At 41.5% G+C, this 12,225-nt stretch overlaps 3 protein-coding genes across 3 annotated transcripts; all 3 read right to left on the bottom strand.

Annotated features, from left to right (window-relative positions):
- Positions 1 to 7,044: 7,044 nt before the first annotated feature.
- LOC103973626 (small ribosomal subunit protein uS14m) lies at positions 7,045 to 9,551 on the bottom strand. The gene has a single exon (XM_009388253.3). It carries the CDS (start codon positions 9,549 to 9,551, stop codon positions 9,249 to 9,251), a length of 303 nt encoding a protein of 100 aa, XP_009386528.2. The 3' UTR covers positions 7,045 to 9,248.
- Positions 7,045 to 10,124, bottom strand: LOC135671646 (large ribosomal subunit protein uL5m-like). Its single transcript, XM_065179877.1, has one exon. The coding sequence runs from the start codon at positions 10,120 to 10,122 to the stop codon at positions 9,568 to 9,570; it is 555 nt and encodes a 184-aa protein (XP_065035949.1). The 5' UTR covers positions 10,123 to 10,124; the 3' UTR covers positions 7,045 to 9,567.
- A 122-nt stretch (positions 10,125 to 10,246) lies between these two features.
- LOC135671645 (ATP synthase subunit a-like) lies at positions 10,247 to 11,268 on the bottom strand. The gene has a single exon (XM_065179876.1). It carries the CDS (start codon positions 11,266 to 11,268, stop codon positions 10,279 to 10,281), a length of 990 nt encoding a protein of 329 aa, XP_065035948.1. The 3' UTR covers positions 10,247 to 10,278.
- Between the last annotated feature and the right edge of the window lie 957 nt (positions 11,269 to 12,225).

Genomic DNA, 12,225 nt, shown 5'->3' with positions numbered 1-12,225 from the left:
TAGTGGTGCAGTTGACACAAGTAAGATAATCCGCAGTATCAGGAGAATCTGCTGTGCTTAGATCAATCAGACTTAGAAGCCACATCTGGGGGAGCTCCATTGGTGCAAGTTAAAGAAGAGGTAGGGGCAGAATTAAGTACTATTTCTGGCTTACGTTGATTTCTATCTGAAGAAGGAAGATGATTATTGCCTAAAAGTTTCAGTTTAAAGAGGTGATTCTGTTGTAAGGGAAGGGGTTCTTCAGTGCTAAGTACTTAATAAATCCAGAAAGATGTATATATGAGTGAAGCGAGTCAACCAGCTACGGAACAAGCAACTAAACTATGACTTTGATGCTCGAGCTTCTCCTACAATCTGATCTTATGCTTCATAGCAAGAAACAAGTCCTGTTGCTTGTGTATATAAGTCTTAAAGGGGAGTTTCAGTTAAGCACTAATTCCGTTTTCGTTGAATGCCTAGTTAGCGCCACACCTCGAAGTGAATGAGGAATGTCGGTCTTACGAGGGATAGTCTTACCACTTGTCGGCGTTAGATTGGTGGGCCTTACGATTGCTCTTTGAAATCCATTCCAGCAAGATACTCTTTTCTTTTTTTACAGAATGTTTCTGGTCAATCACCGCTCCCATCCTTTGTCATGCTTACGTGCTATTTATAAGTTCTAAAGAGAAGAGATCGAGAACAAAAAGAAAAGGCAAGGCTTGATTACGTCTTAGGGCATCCAATTTATTGACAAAGAACTTACCCTAAGAAAATGCCATTCCAGTATAAGACATATGAGAAGGACCAGGGGTGAAGGGCGCTTAGTAGAACCATGATCCACCAACCTTTAGGTTCTATTCTCAATTTGGATCCAATATAAGTATAATAAGATTAGGTTTTTTCTTTGCCTGAGCGGAGGACTGTCAATCTCTTAAGTGCATAATTGGATGGATTCAATTCTAAATTAAGGCATCTGTGCCAACAAGATCAATTAAGGCATCTGTGCCAACAAGCCACTACGTTCTTCTCGACATAAGTCTTCCACTGGCTTTCAGCACCTACCTTTCCGTCTGCATTTATTAGGAACGAAGTGCTCTTTAGATGGGGAGAATCCTTTGAAAGTTCCGACCGTCGGGTAAGTAAGAAAAGAACGAGCTCTATACTTATAGCTGCAAACGATGGGTACTAGCTGCAAACGATTATAGCTGCAACCGATGGGTACTGCTCGCTATCGATATTCCTATATGACAGATAAGGCAGCGAGTCCATTGTGCTTACGATCCAAACCTACTATTCTAATTCTCTCTCAAGTGCTCTATCTGAGCTAGGATAAGTAAATACCCAAATTCTTCGCAAGCAACTGCCAAAAGAAAGAGGGTTCAGCCACTTTAGCTGCTCTGCCCGGTATCAAAAGTGGAACTAGAATAGTTGTCTGGTCGGATAAAGGAAGGCTGTAAAGGATATTCCACTAATGCAGGCCTGACTCTCAGCTCCCAAGGTGGGAACACTTAACTCATGAAGACGTTGTGCTCGGGCCTCTCTTGGGTTTGATCTCCTCCAACCCCTTGAACAGGCGGTACCAAGCTCACTGAATTAAGTCTTTCATTACTAAATATAGGAGTGTTTATCGACCAACTACAGCAACAGAAAAAGGAGCTAACCGACTCACACTTATAGTTATCCGAAAGACGGTTCTGCAAGCCGGACTTAACGACGATCCGTTTTCTAGTTTCTGGATTTTCTCGAAAAACAAACGGCTCTTGCTCGAACTGGAAATTGCGTTCATAGTTGAAGCCATTCGGATTAGAGCTGTGGCACGAGAAGGCGGAAGGCCCTTGATCGAGACCTTTTTGGCGTGGAGTTGCTTAGTGTTAAGTGTATAGCAACAAAGAAATTACACAAGGCATTTCACACTCGCTTTTAGGAAGGAATAATAAAACCAAGCTATTCGCAGAACGAATGGAAAGTGTTTCATAAATGCTTTATGGAAAGAGTAATGTTTACAAGCTCGAGGAATCTCAGGGGCTACAGCGTTAAGAAGGCTTCGAAGGGAATCTTTCTTTCAATTCAAACCGTTAGACTATAACTAGTATGGAAAAGTGTTCTCCGTGGCGCATCGGTTTTTCCTAGACCAAAAATCCAAGACTGGCACCTACCTACTTTTCATATGCACCTGAAAACAGCAAATCATCTCTTTCTCGCCACAAAAAACTCATTTCGGCACATTCATCAAGCTTAGGAAAACTGTTAATTCATCCGATGATCCAAGCGGGGAATTCTATAGCTGTACACGAGGAAGCAGTCCCGTCCTCTCTTTATAGGATATTTGCCTTGTTAGGACAGCCAGAAATCAATCCCCTCTTCCTGTCGTCTTAGTTTACACTTAAAGAAGCAGACGGGCGTAGAAAATTGGGTAATATTTACTTAATGTTTCACGGCAGGGCAGCTAGTGGGTAGTTAGTTATGAGCAAGTGCAGTTATGATCTTTTGCTTATTCTAATCCTGATGAATATCCTTATTCAGATCTTTATCTTTCCACTCAAGCATTTGAAGAACCGATTGCGACTTACTTACTTGAGAAACCTTCGGATCCAGGAATGGAACCCAAAGAGCCAAGTAACTACTAGACGCCAAGCCTATATAAGTCGTTACTTGTCTGCTTGGCCAGGACTACCTAATCTGGATTCTAATTGAATACTATATGTTTAGTGGGTGCCGACATTCTTTCTTATATGTGGGTATCGGTACCCTTTCTTTTTCTTATAATGGAAGAGATACATATGATATAATTTGGAATAATCTATTCTATGAACATATTACATCTTTTTCTTATAATGGAGGAGATACATATGATATAATTTGGAATAATCTATAACATATTACATCTTAATTGAATCATTCATAGTGGCACAGTTATCTACAACAACATTCTTTCGCGCTTACGCTTACAAATGACATGAAAAGAGGGGGCCCGCTCTATTAGAATCGTTGTCATTTCTTACCCTTTCCTGTGGTTAATAGAAAGGCTGCTTAAGGTGTAGAAGTGCCTCTGCCCGAGTCAACAACATCTCATCTGCAACCGGCAGGCAACCAATGTAACTCAACGATCCTTAATGGGTCGGTACACAGTAAGATTGATTTGCAATGCCTCTTCCTCTTCAAGAAGTCCTTATCTGTCAAGCTAAAAAGCAGGCAGGCCATTAGCTCTGTTTCACATGGGTGGTTTTCAGTAGTACTATCTATAATACTTTAGTACTATCTATAATATACTTGTCACATATGAGTTTTCACGAGGAAATGGTGCTTCTGATGCATTTGAGCCTAATAACATAGTTGCTCTTTACCTGAGGGGCTGGAGAAGAAAGAATAGCACTTCGTTTTTTAAGACAGTAAATGGTTTCAATGGAATTGCTCTCTGTCTTGAACAAGTAAGACCATCCCTTTTGATTCAAAAAAAGGAGTTTCACGGTTACCACCTCTCTGCCCGACCGATTCAGTGGTGTATCCACGGCCTTCCTTGTTTGGCCCACCCGAATGGATTCTGGAAGAGCGGCGCAAGAAGACAAGACTCGCTTTCTCAGAGTTAGGGAATTTGTTCTTTTGTGAAGTAAGGAAGGGACGGATTAAAGAGCAATCATCCCTAAACTACATCTTCCTGCAATCATCCCTAAACTGCATCCTCCTCTGTAACCCTTAGTGGGCCAAGCAGTAAGTCAGTTCCTTACTCATAGTTTGGATCTGTTTTCATGCTTTTTCCTTTTCTCACTAAGTGTGCACATTTTCTATTTACATGCTTTCTATTTATGTGGCGCCTGCATCAATTTGTTTGTTTTTACTATGACCTGCATCAATTTGTTTTGACTCTTTAATAAAGCCTTCCCCGCCTTTCTTTATCGTAGGTGTGATGCAATGGAAGCCAAGCATATTCAAAAACGAATACTCAATAAAAGGACTTCAATCTAATTGATCGATTATTTACCTTCTGTCTTGTTAGTCGGGGTCAGCATTCCTACTTTGTTACTGTCGTCGAAACGGATTTCCTCACAATGATAATATGTTATTTAGAAAATCTTATGGTGTATGAGGTTCCATGCTTTAGTTAAGGGAAGCTACTGTTTGCCTGTGCCGGGTCGAAGTGGTGGCGACGTATCAAACTTTGGCATCAAGCACGGGTTACGAAAGCTAGGGGCGGTCGGGGCCTAATGAGCATGCACTCTTTTCTCGGTTACAGCGCTTGCTCACTTCCTTCTTTTGTTTATCTATCTGATCTTTCTTTTTCTTTTAAGGAGATATTTGCTTTTGATTAGAAAAGCTTATTGGATTTGCTTTTAAAAACTAAAGGACAGAGACAGCTGAATCCAACACTATGAATTAGGTTAGGACAGAGGCAGTGGCATAGACACCGTTATACAAGTTTCGTATGAGCCCTATAGCGTCAGTGAGTGCTTTTTTCAATTGAGTGCACCGCCCCGGAAGATCACTGACCGGCACGACTACGGAAACTGACTCTAAGGTCTAACAAAGGTGACTACAGAAAAGAAACTACTCTAAGGTCTAACAAAGGTGACTGCGGAAACGGACTCTAAGGTCTCACACCCAACTAATCACTCTGGAACTAGCTTGTTAACTTCTTCTCTTAACTCCACTAAATAAGGACTTAGCGCATAAGAAGCACCTCCTTCTATTTCCACTTCAACACAATAAACTATCTCTACTTTAGGACTTAGTTAGGGCTGCGGAATTAAGAAGAACCTCTCTGAAAGTTGAAGAATTAAGCTGCGCCTCAAAAGAAAGAAAGCAGAATCCCCTTTTTCTCATGCCCACTCTGCAGATGAGCTATAATTGGAGTTTACCAGAGCTGAAACAACGAGAAAGAGGCCTCAACCACCTTATTCAGCGCTAAAGGAAGCAGTTAGAGCAGAGCCAGATACAGCAGTAGATGAGAAGTCAGGTGTATAAATAAGTTCATCAGCTGCCCAACTTAGAATATGGTACTTCAGTACCGAGTAGTGAGTCGTCAATTGAAGCGCCGTGCATACTCATCTCTTTGGGGGCGAAGTCTAGATGTTGTGGTGAAGTCGGCAGCAGTAAATGGTTCAACAAGTATAGTGTGAGTTTCTATCTTATCAATATCAAGATTGGATTTCTACTGTGTCGATAAAGTCAAGCTGTGTTGGCAAAAGTAAGCTGATAAGCTGTTTCCAAGGAACAGTATAAAGGAAGCTAGAATCGACTCTCGAATCGAATGAATAGTGGAATTGCAGAATGGAATGATCCACTGCCGAAGCCTTAGCGACTTTGATCGGTGTTGGTGACTCGAATTGCCTTGCCTTATTTCCCTTACTAGAACAAAACCAGAAAACTGCCGACAAGCGTATACTACTGGACTTACCGCTTAAGAAGGCTATCACCCGAACGAAACTGGAATTGGAGAGCCAGATCCAGACTTGGAATCTACTCCGGCTGATGCTGACTCTGCCTTACGTTAGTCCTCCGCCTAGTCCTCTGGGGAGGAAAGTGACGTTCGACAAGCAACTGAATCCGCAGTTCGATAATCCGTAGTGCCAGGAAAGCAAAGAGATGAAAGCTGGATCATAAGCATGATAAAGTATTGTTCCAGAAGAAGAAATAGAAAGATCTGTTGCCGGAGTAAGGGCGCAAGTAAGCTGACGAACCCTATACTGAGCCTTACTCTTTTCTTGCATAGCGCTTGTTGAATAGAAAGAAGCAGCATAGTAGGTAGTTTGAGAACTTTATTGCCGAACGATAGACTCTCGTATAGAATTATTTCCCTTGTGAACTCCCGTTAGTTGAAGACAGGACAGGAATACTATGAATTATGTCGTTAGCTTACTGTTTCTCTTACGGAGGGGAGGGGTTCAGTCAATAAAAAGCTAGCCGGGCTAGGCTACGTAAGCACGTATAAGAGTCCAGTTTTAGGGAGCTCTTGTTGGGGGCTTAATGGAGTCATTTTCCATAATATGAGTTGACCCCGCGACTCGAAAGAAAGGCTCCGGTCTCTTGTTAAGGGAGTTCGGATAGCCCATGTAATGTAGCGGTTAATGCTTGATCGAGAGACTCCGCAGATAGACTAACTGTTTGACAAGGGACAACCCCAACTAGAACAAGTGCTCTAAGGCGTAAGTGAGTGACTCAAGCAACAAGTGCTCTAAGGCGTAAGTGAGTTATTAAAGCGCATCAGTGGCAGTTCCATTCTCAAGGGATTTTGGGTATTTCCTCAAATCTATACAAAGTGGCAACGTCTGCTTCTACAAGTTCCGAGTCAGGATCAGTTGAATCAGAGAATTGATCTTCATAAGGTCAAGAATAAGGATAAGGATCGCGCAAGCTTGAGTGGAGGGGGCTTAATATAGTTGCGAGTAACACATCCAGGAAAGTAGTACAACATTGTGAGATCGATTCTGAAAGTGACGTTCGAGGTTCAGTGGAAAGTGTAGTTTCAGTGAGCAACAGTAGGAGTTAGTTCATTAGTCGTAGCTTGGCCCCTGATTGAGAGTACTACGTGGTATTGGCTGTTTTCCTTAATCGATTATACTATTGCGGATCGCGGCCTGTTAGTGAGTCTTTAGAGTCAAGTAAGCAGGTAGAGCGGAGACAGCAGTAATAGGTGGAGCAGATCCAGCAGTCGCAGTCACAGATAGAGCACCAGAGTCAGCAGCAATTCTAGTCTACAAGATCATTAGCTAGATCAGGATAAAGATCATAAGTATTGTTCCCACCCTAGGTATGATATATATTGGTCAAAAAGGAGAGTAGATAGGTAACTTAACGAGTGGTGTCAAAGTCAAGTCTACCAGAGATAGAAGAGAGAGAGCAGTCTTTTTAAGGAACAGAACAGACAGCGCAAACAAATAGAGTAAGCAAAGAAGTCTGGTTACTATCTATTATCATATGCAAGTTCAGATTCTTTGAGAATTCATTCTAGTTAGTGTGAGTTATGCTGAAGTCCTAAGTTTTCACGTATGGGAAAGTGAAGCCCTAGCACCCAAAACAATAGTATAGTATTTGATTTCTCCCTATCTAAGCCTCTATCAACAAGGCCTAAAACTCATCTGCTTGTAAATTCATAGTGTAATATACTCAAAGGACTCGTTAATGGCAAACTGTTGGTTGTAAGAAAAATGCACTGATCAGGTGTTTGATCAAGTTGCATCCGTGTAAGAATCTGGAATACCTCTTCCAACCCGTCCCAGAATGGGCGTTATGGCAAAGAACAAGAAGAACAAAAAGGAAGGAATTTGTCCAATAGTCACAAATGGTGCCTCCACTGGTTTACATCCGATCCAACCTAGTATTAAGCGATCTGCCAAAAGCAACCAAAAGATTCCTTGGTGAATCGGGCGAAAACTGGAACTACGAATAAACATATTTTTCATAAAAGGTAAAGCCAACAGAGATATAAAAACTGGTGCTATTGCGGCTACACCTCCGGATTTGTCGGGTATACTGCGAAGAATGGCATGGATCGGTAGGAAATACCATTCCGGCACAATATGAGGCGGGGTGGACATCGGATTAGCAGGTATATAATTATCGGGATGCCCCAAAACATTAGGAGCATAAAAAATCCAAATGGAAGAAAAGATAGCAAAAGCTACCCGACCTACTAGATCCTTTACATAAAAATATGGGTAAGAAGTGATTTTATCCATCTCAGAATGTACACCCAATGGATTATTTGATCCATATTGATGCAATGCGGCCAGATGAAGAAGACTGGCGCCTACTAGAATAAGGGGGAGTAAATAATGGAGACTAAAAAAACGATTTAAGGTTGCATTGTCCACGGAGAAACCACCCCAAAGCCAAGTAACTATTGTATCTCCTACTACTGGTATGGCGCTAGCTAAGCTTGTAATTACTGTAGCTCCCCAAAAGCTCATCTGACCCCAAGGTGGTACGTATCCTATAAAAGCTGTAACAATCATTAATAGGAATATGACAACTCCGAGACACCGAACAAATTCCCTAGGACTGCAATAACTCGCATAATATAGACCACGAAAAATATGAAGGTGAACCACAATGAGAAACATACTTGCCCCATTAGCATGCATATAACGGAGCAACCAGCCACCTTCAACATCTCTCATAATGTGTTCTACGCTGTTGAAAGCTAGATCCACATGAGGTGTGTAATGCATAGCTAAAAAAACGCCAGTTACTATCTGAATCACTAAACAAATACCAGCTAACGGACCGAAACCCCACCAATAACTAATATTGCTCGGAGTTGGATAATTTATCAAATGCTGGTTAAGTGTGGAGGGTATGGGTTGTTTAAGAATAGAGAATCGTTGGTTCCTTAGAGTCATTTATCTTCTTTCGTGAAAACTCCTCTTCCCCTTATTTGATCTCTTTGCCTTGATATAGAAATGGGCTTCGCTGCGCCCTGAATCAGAAAAAAGCTGCCTGCATTAATCCAATTTGGGCGAGAAGGAGGCTGTGACTGGGCAACGGGCCAAGCAAAAGAAACGGAAACTTGATTGATTAAGGCTTCAAACGACTAGTCATTAAGAGAACCCTATGAAAGAAAAGCCTTGAATTAAGAAGTGCCCTACTACTTTGGAAAAGAACGTCGATTTCCATCTAAACTAAGAAAGAACTCAAAAAGAAAGAAAGACCAATGAACAAACCAAGCTACTACAGTATGTCATGTCCTATTACTTATGGAATTTCGACTCCTATTACTTGACGTATTTTGCTTGCCTTGTGGAGCTTTGGAAAGGAGAGAATCAGAAGTGTTGAAAGTGACTTGACTCTCGGATATACTATTATGGCTTTTTATTGGACGAGAGAGAGTCAATCAACTATCATATTGTAAAATGAGCGTAGGTTCTACCAACGAAACGAATAACATATTGGTCTTTCTCATTTGGAACCCTATTTGGTTGTGTTAGTAATGGGGCCCACTCCCAGACTCTGACTTAAATGGTGGGCTCAGCACGTAGGCGTGAACATGAACAAGAGTTCTCTGACAATGGAAAAAGAATTGTTAATAATGTCTTGGTGGTGCCATTCGTCACTTTAGATGTTGTTCACGGGGTGATCTTCTATCTTTCCAAGAGTACTACCCAGCTTGAAGTCTATGTCTGATTCGGTGGAGAGCCAATCGATTCCCGTGCTGTTATCATCTCTGCTGCGAGAGTTGGGATTACTCTATTAGGTCTTTTCGGTCAGGAGCCATATGGTAATGTACCTAAAACCCTTGCTTGTGTACCAGCTTCGGAGCTATAACCTTTGTTGTGCTACCAAGAGGATTTTGTAATGCCCATCAAAGGACCTCGAGATGCTAATCCACGAAAAACAATACGAGAAATGCGAAAGAACTTAACTACGGAACGAGGGCGACCCGTGGAAATACATCGGTTTCTTATTCGTGCAAAGGCACTATTTCTTGGCAACATGGACAACTTATAACGAAGCTTGTCCCGCATCTCATATGGAAGATCGGAATCCTTACTAAAGGCTTTATAAAGCTTTCGTCTCAATTCATATTTAGCCGCAAGCAATCTACGTTTGTGATCAAGTATATTTCGCTTCTCCGACATCTGACTTAGTCTCCCCTTAATCTTTTAGCAAAAAGCCGCTCCACAATGGTAAAGTCTCATCTTTTGTGTTGGCCGAAGTCACAATAGTCACATTGAACCCTTTAATATGCTCGAAGATCTCGAAATGCTCTTCTAGTTCCGGGGAGAATTCGAAAAACTCTGTTTCCATCGAGAATTGGATGGGGTTTTCCCGTATTTCGACCTTAGAATCTAATATAGACATTACCATCGAGATTCTGACCATCAAATGTGACATTCCAAGCCCTCGGAGAGCGCTTTGTCGTTCAAAGTAACTGACATATGCAGTGTCTTTTTCAGATCCCAAGAAAGTATTGGATCGAAACGACTTGACCTTTCCAGCTTGGAAATAAGGGCTCCTTTGTTTCTGTATGAATCTCTGACCGCACTCCATCTCCATAGCGAACTTAGAAAATGGAATAATGAAGGCAGCTGATGGTACTAATCTGATTTCAAACGATCCAGGAACTTCCATAACGTTGGCGTGATTCGGTTTGAGCAACGGATCCTGACGTGAGACATCTTCGTAATGAAAATGGAGTGGAAATATCATGATGAGTTGGCTTTTCCTATGTATTTTGGAGAATTAGCACTGTATACTATCCGCTTCCAAAAGGATAGTTGATAGCTCTCCAATCCAAGTAATGTAAATGAGCTGCAAAAGCATAGCAGTTGCCCGGCTCCTCATTTTGATTCAATTATGAAAGAACTAATATTGATGGAGATTTGTAGCATCATTCAAGTAAATACAGATTGAGATCGTAGAAACATGAGCTTGTAATATAGCTACACCTAATTCCGGACCGGTTAATGCAAGAACTATAAAGAAAGGACCAGGATCTCCTATGAAATAGAATACATTATTCAATAATAGTATAGTCCAAGCAGACCCACTTAAAATCTTCACTGAACTATGACCGGCCATCATATTAGCAAATAAACGTATTCCTGAGCTTAATGCACGAAAACAATGAGGGATTAGCTCAAGGAGTACTAAAAAAGGTGCTAACGGTAGTGGGACTCCTGCTGGTAATGAGAAGCTAAAAAAATGAAGCCCATGTCTTTGAAATCCAACGATCGTAATGCCTATAACAAGAGAAAATGATAGAGTCAAAGTAATGAGAAAATGACTTGTAACTGTGAAACTATAGGGTATCATACCCTGGGGATTACAAAATAACGAAAAAGTCAAAGTGACCGAGATGCAAGGGAAAAACTTTTGGTTCACATTTCGACCACCTATTTGTTCGTTTACTGGGTTAAGCACGAAATCATAAAGAAGCTCTACCAAGGATTGCCAAGCATTTGGCACTGACTTTCCCCCTCCCTTTTTCGTAACCAAAAAAAGCAGAAGTAGGACCAAACCGAGAGTGAGCAGCAGAGACAAGGATGGATTTGTGAATGAGAAATAATAGTTGCCCCCACGAATCAGAATTAATGGGTGAATGGTAAATTGCTCAAGTGGGCTTAAGCTGTTGCAGTCCTGTATCCTCATTTCCGCACTAAATCTTGTTATTTCCTTCAAATGGGGAAGAGAGTATATTTGCTCACTTTGTACTTCATCATTTTGATAGTGTATTTTATCCATTAGTAAGTCATTCTTATAGTCGATTTTTTCCATGAGTATTGTAGCGTCTATTTGCTTACTTTGTATTTCCTTGGTTTGATATATGTCACATCCCCAGAAGAACTCTTCCATTATTGAGAATTGCTATTCTTTTACTGCTCTGCTCCCGAAAAGTGAAAGGAGACAAATTGTTTGACTTGGCGTTGGGTTTTCCAACGAAAGTATGATGGGAGAATGGCATACAATACGCATTATTTTCCATAGCTTGAAGAAATAGTAGAAACACCCACACAATATAGAGGCGATCCATACTTGTACTGTTATTGGTATTCATGGCTAAAGGAGCGGTCGATGCAAATGGCTCTCCTCTCTTCGAGCCTCCATCTCTTCTTTACCTTTTCCATTTTGATGACGCACGTGCCCAGTCTAAACTACACTTCCCAAACCAACTAAACCGCCATGATCTATCAAAGGTGAAAGTTCTCGGGTCCAAGAAAATACTGGGAACATCCATTAACTTGTTGATTTTGTATGAGATGAGGGCCGGAGCTCGTATGTATACATGACCTATAACTTCTATGAGGCCTTGCACTAAGCACATACTCAGATAGGGTTGCGAAGTGCAAAGATCCGGTCTTTGACAACCCTCATCAATCAGGACTAAATAGAACCATAGAAACCTGTGCCCTTAATTACTGCATTCAAACTAGCCTGTTATAGGTAATGTGACACTCACTCTAGCCAGTTATAGGATGATCACCGAGTGGCCTTCTGCTCGATTAGGCGAATGCGAGTAAGGGATATGCTTTCCACGCCTAGTTGCTTGGACCCTAACCCTAAAATGGAGAAAGTGGGGACGGGAACCTAGCCTAAGAATTCGCAATGCAGGTAACAGCAAATGGTTCCTAACCTAATCCAAATCAGAGTACTAAATATCCTAATATCCGGCGCTTGGAGAAGTGAGGCGATGAACCTCTTTGAATGCCAATTGGACCTTGAGAGTACCGAATGAATATATGCTCTCCCACCCGAAGTACATTACTTGTTAACTATATGTGCCTATTTAGCAGCTGAAGTCACCACTTACTG

This window comes from Musa acuminata, unplaced genomic scaffold, assembly GCF_036884655.1.
Source record: "Musa acuminata AAA Group cultivar baxijiao unplaced genomic scaffold, Cavendish_Baxijiao_AAA HiC_scaffold_1146, whole genome shotgun sequence".
NCBI lineage: Eukaryota > Viridiplantae > Streptophyta > Magnoliopsida > Zingiberales > Musaceae > Musa > Musa acuminata.
Note: the sequence above shows the minus strand (reverse complement) of the source record. Positions and strands in the feature narration are given on the sequence as shown.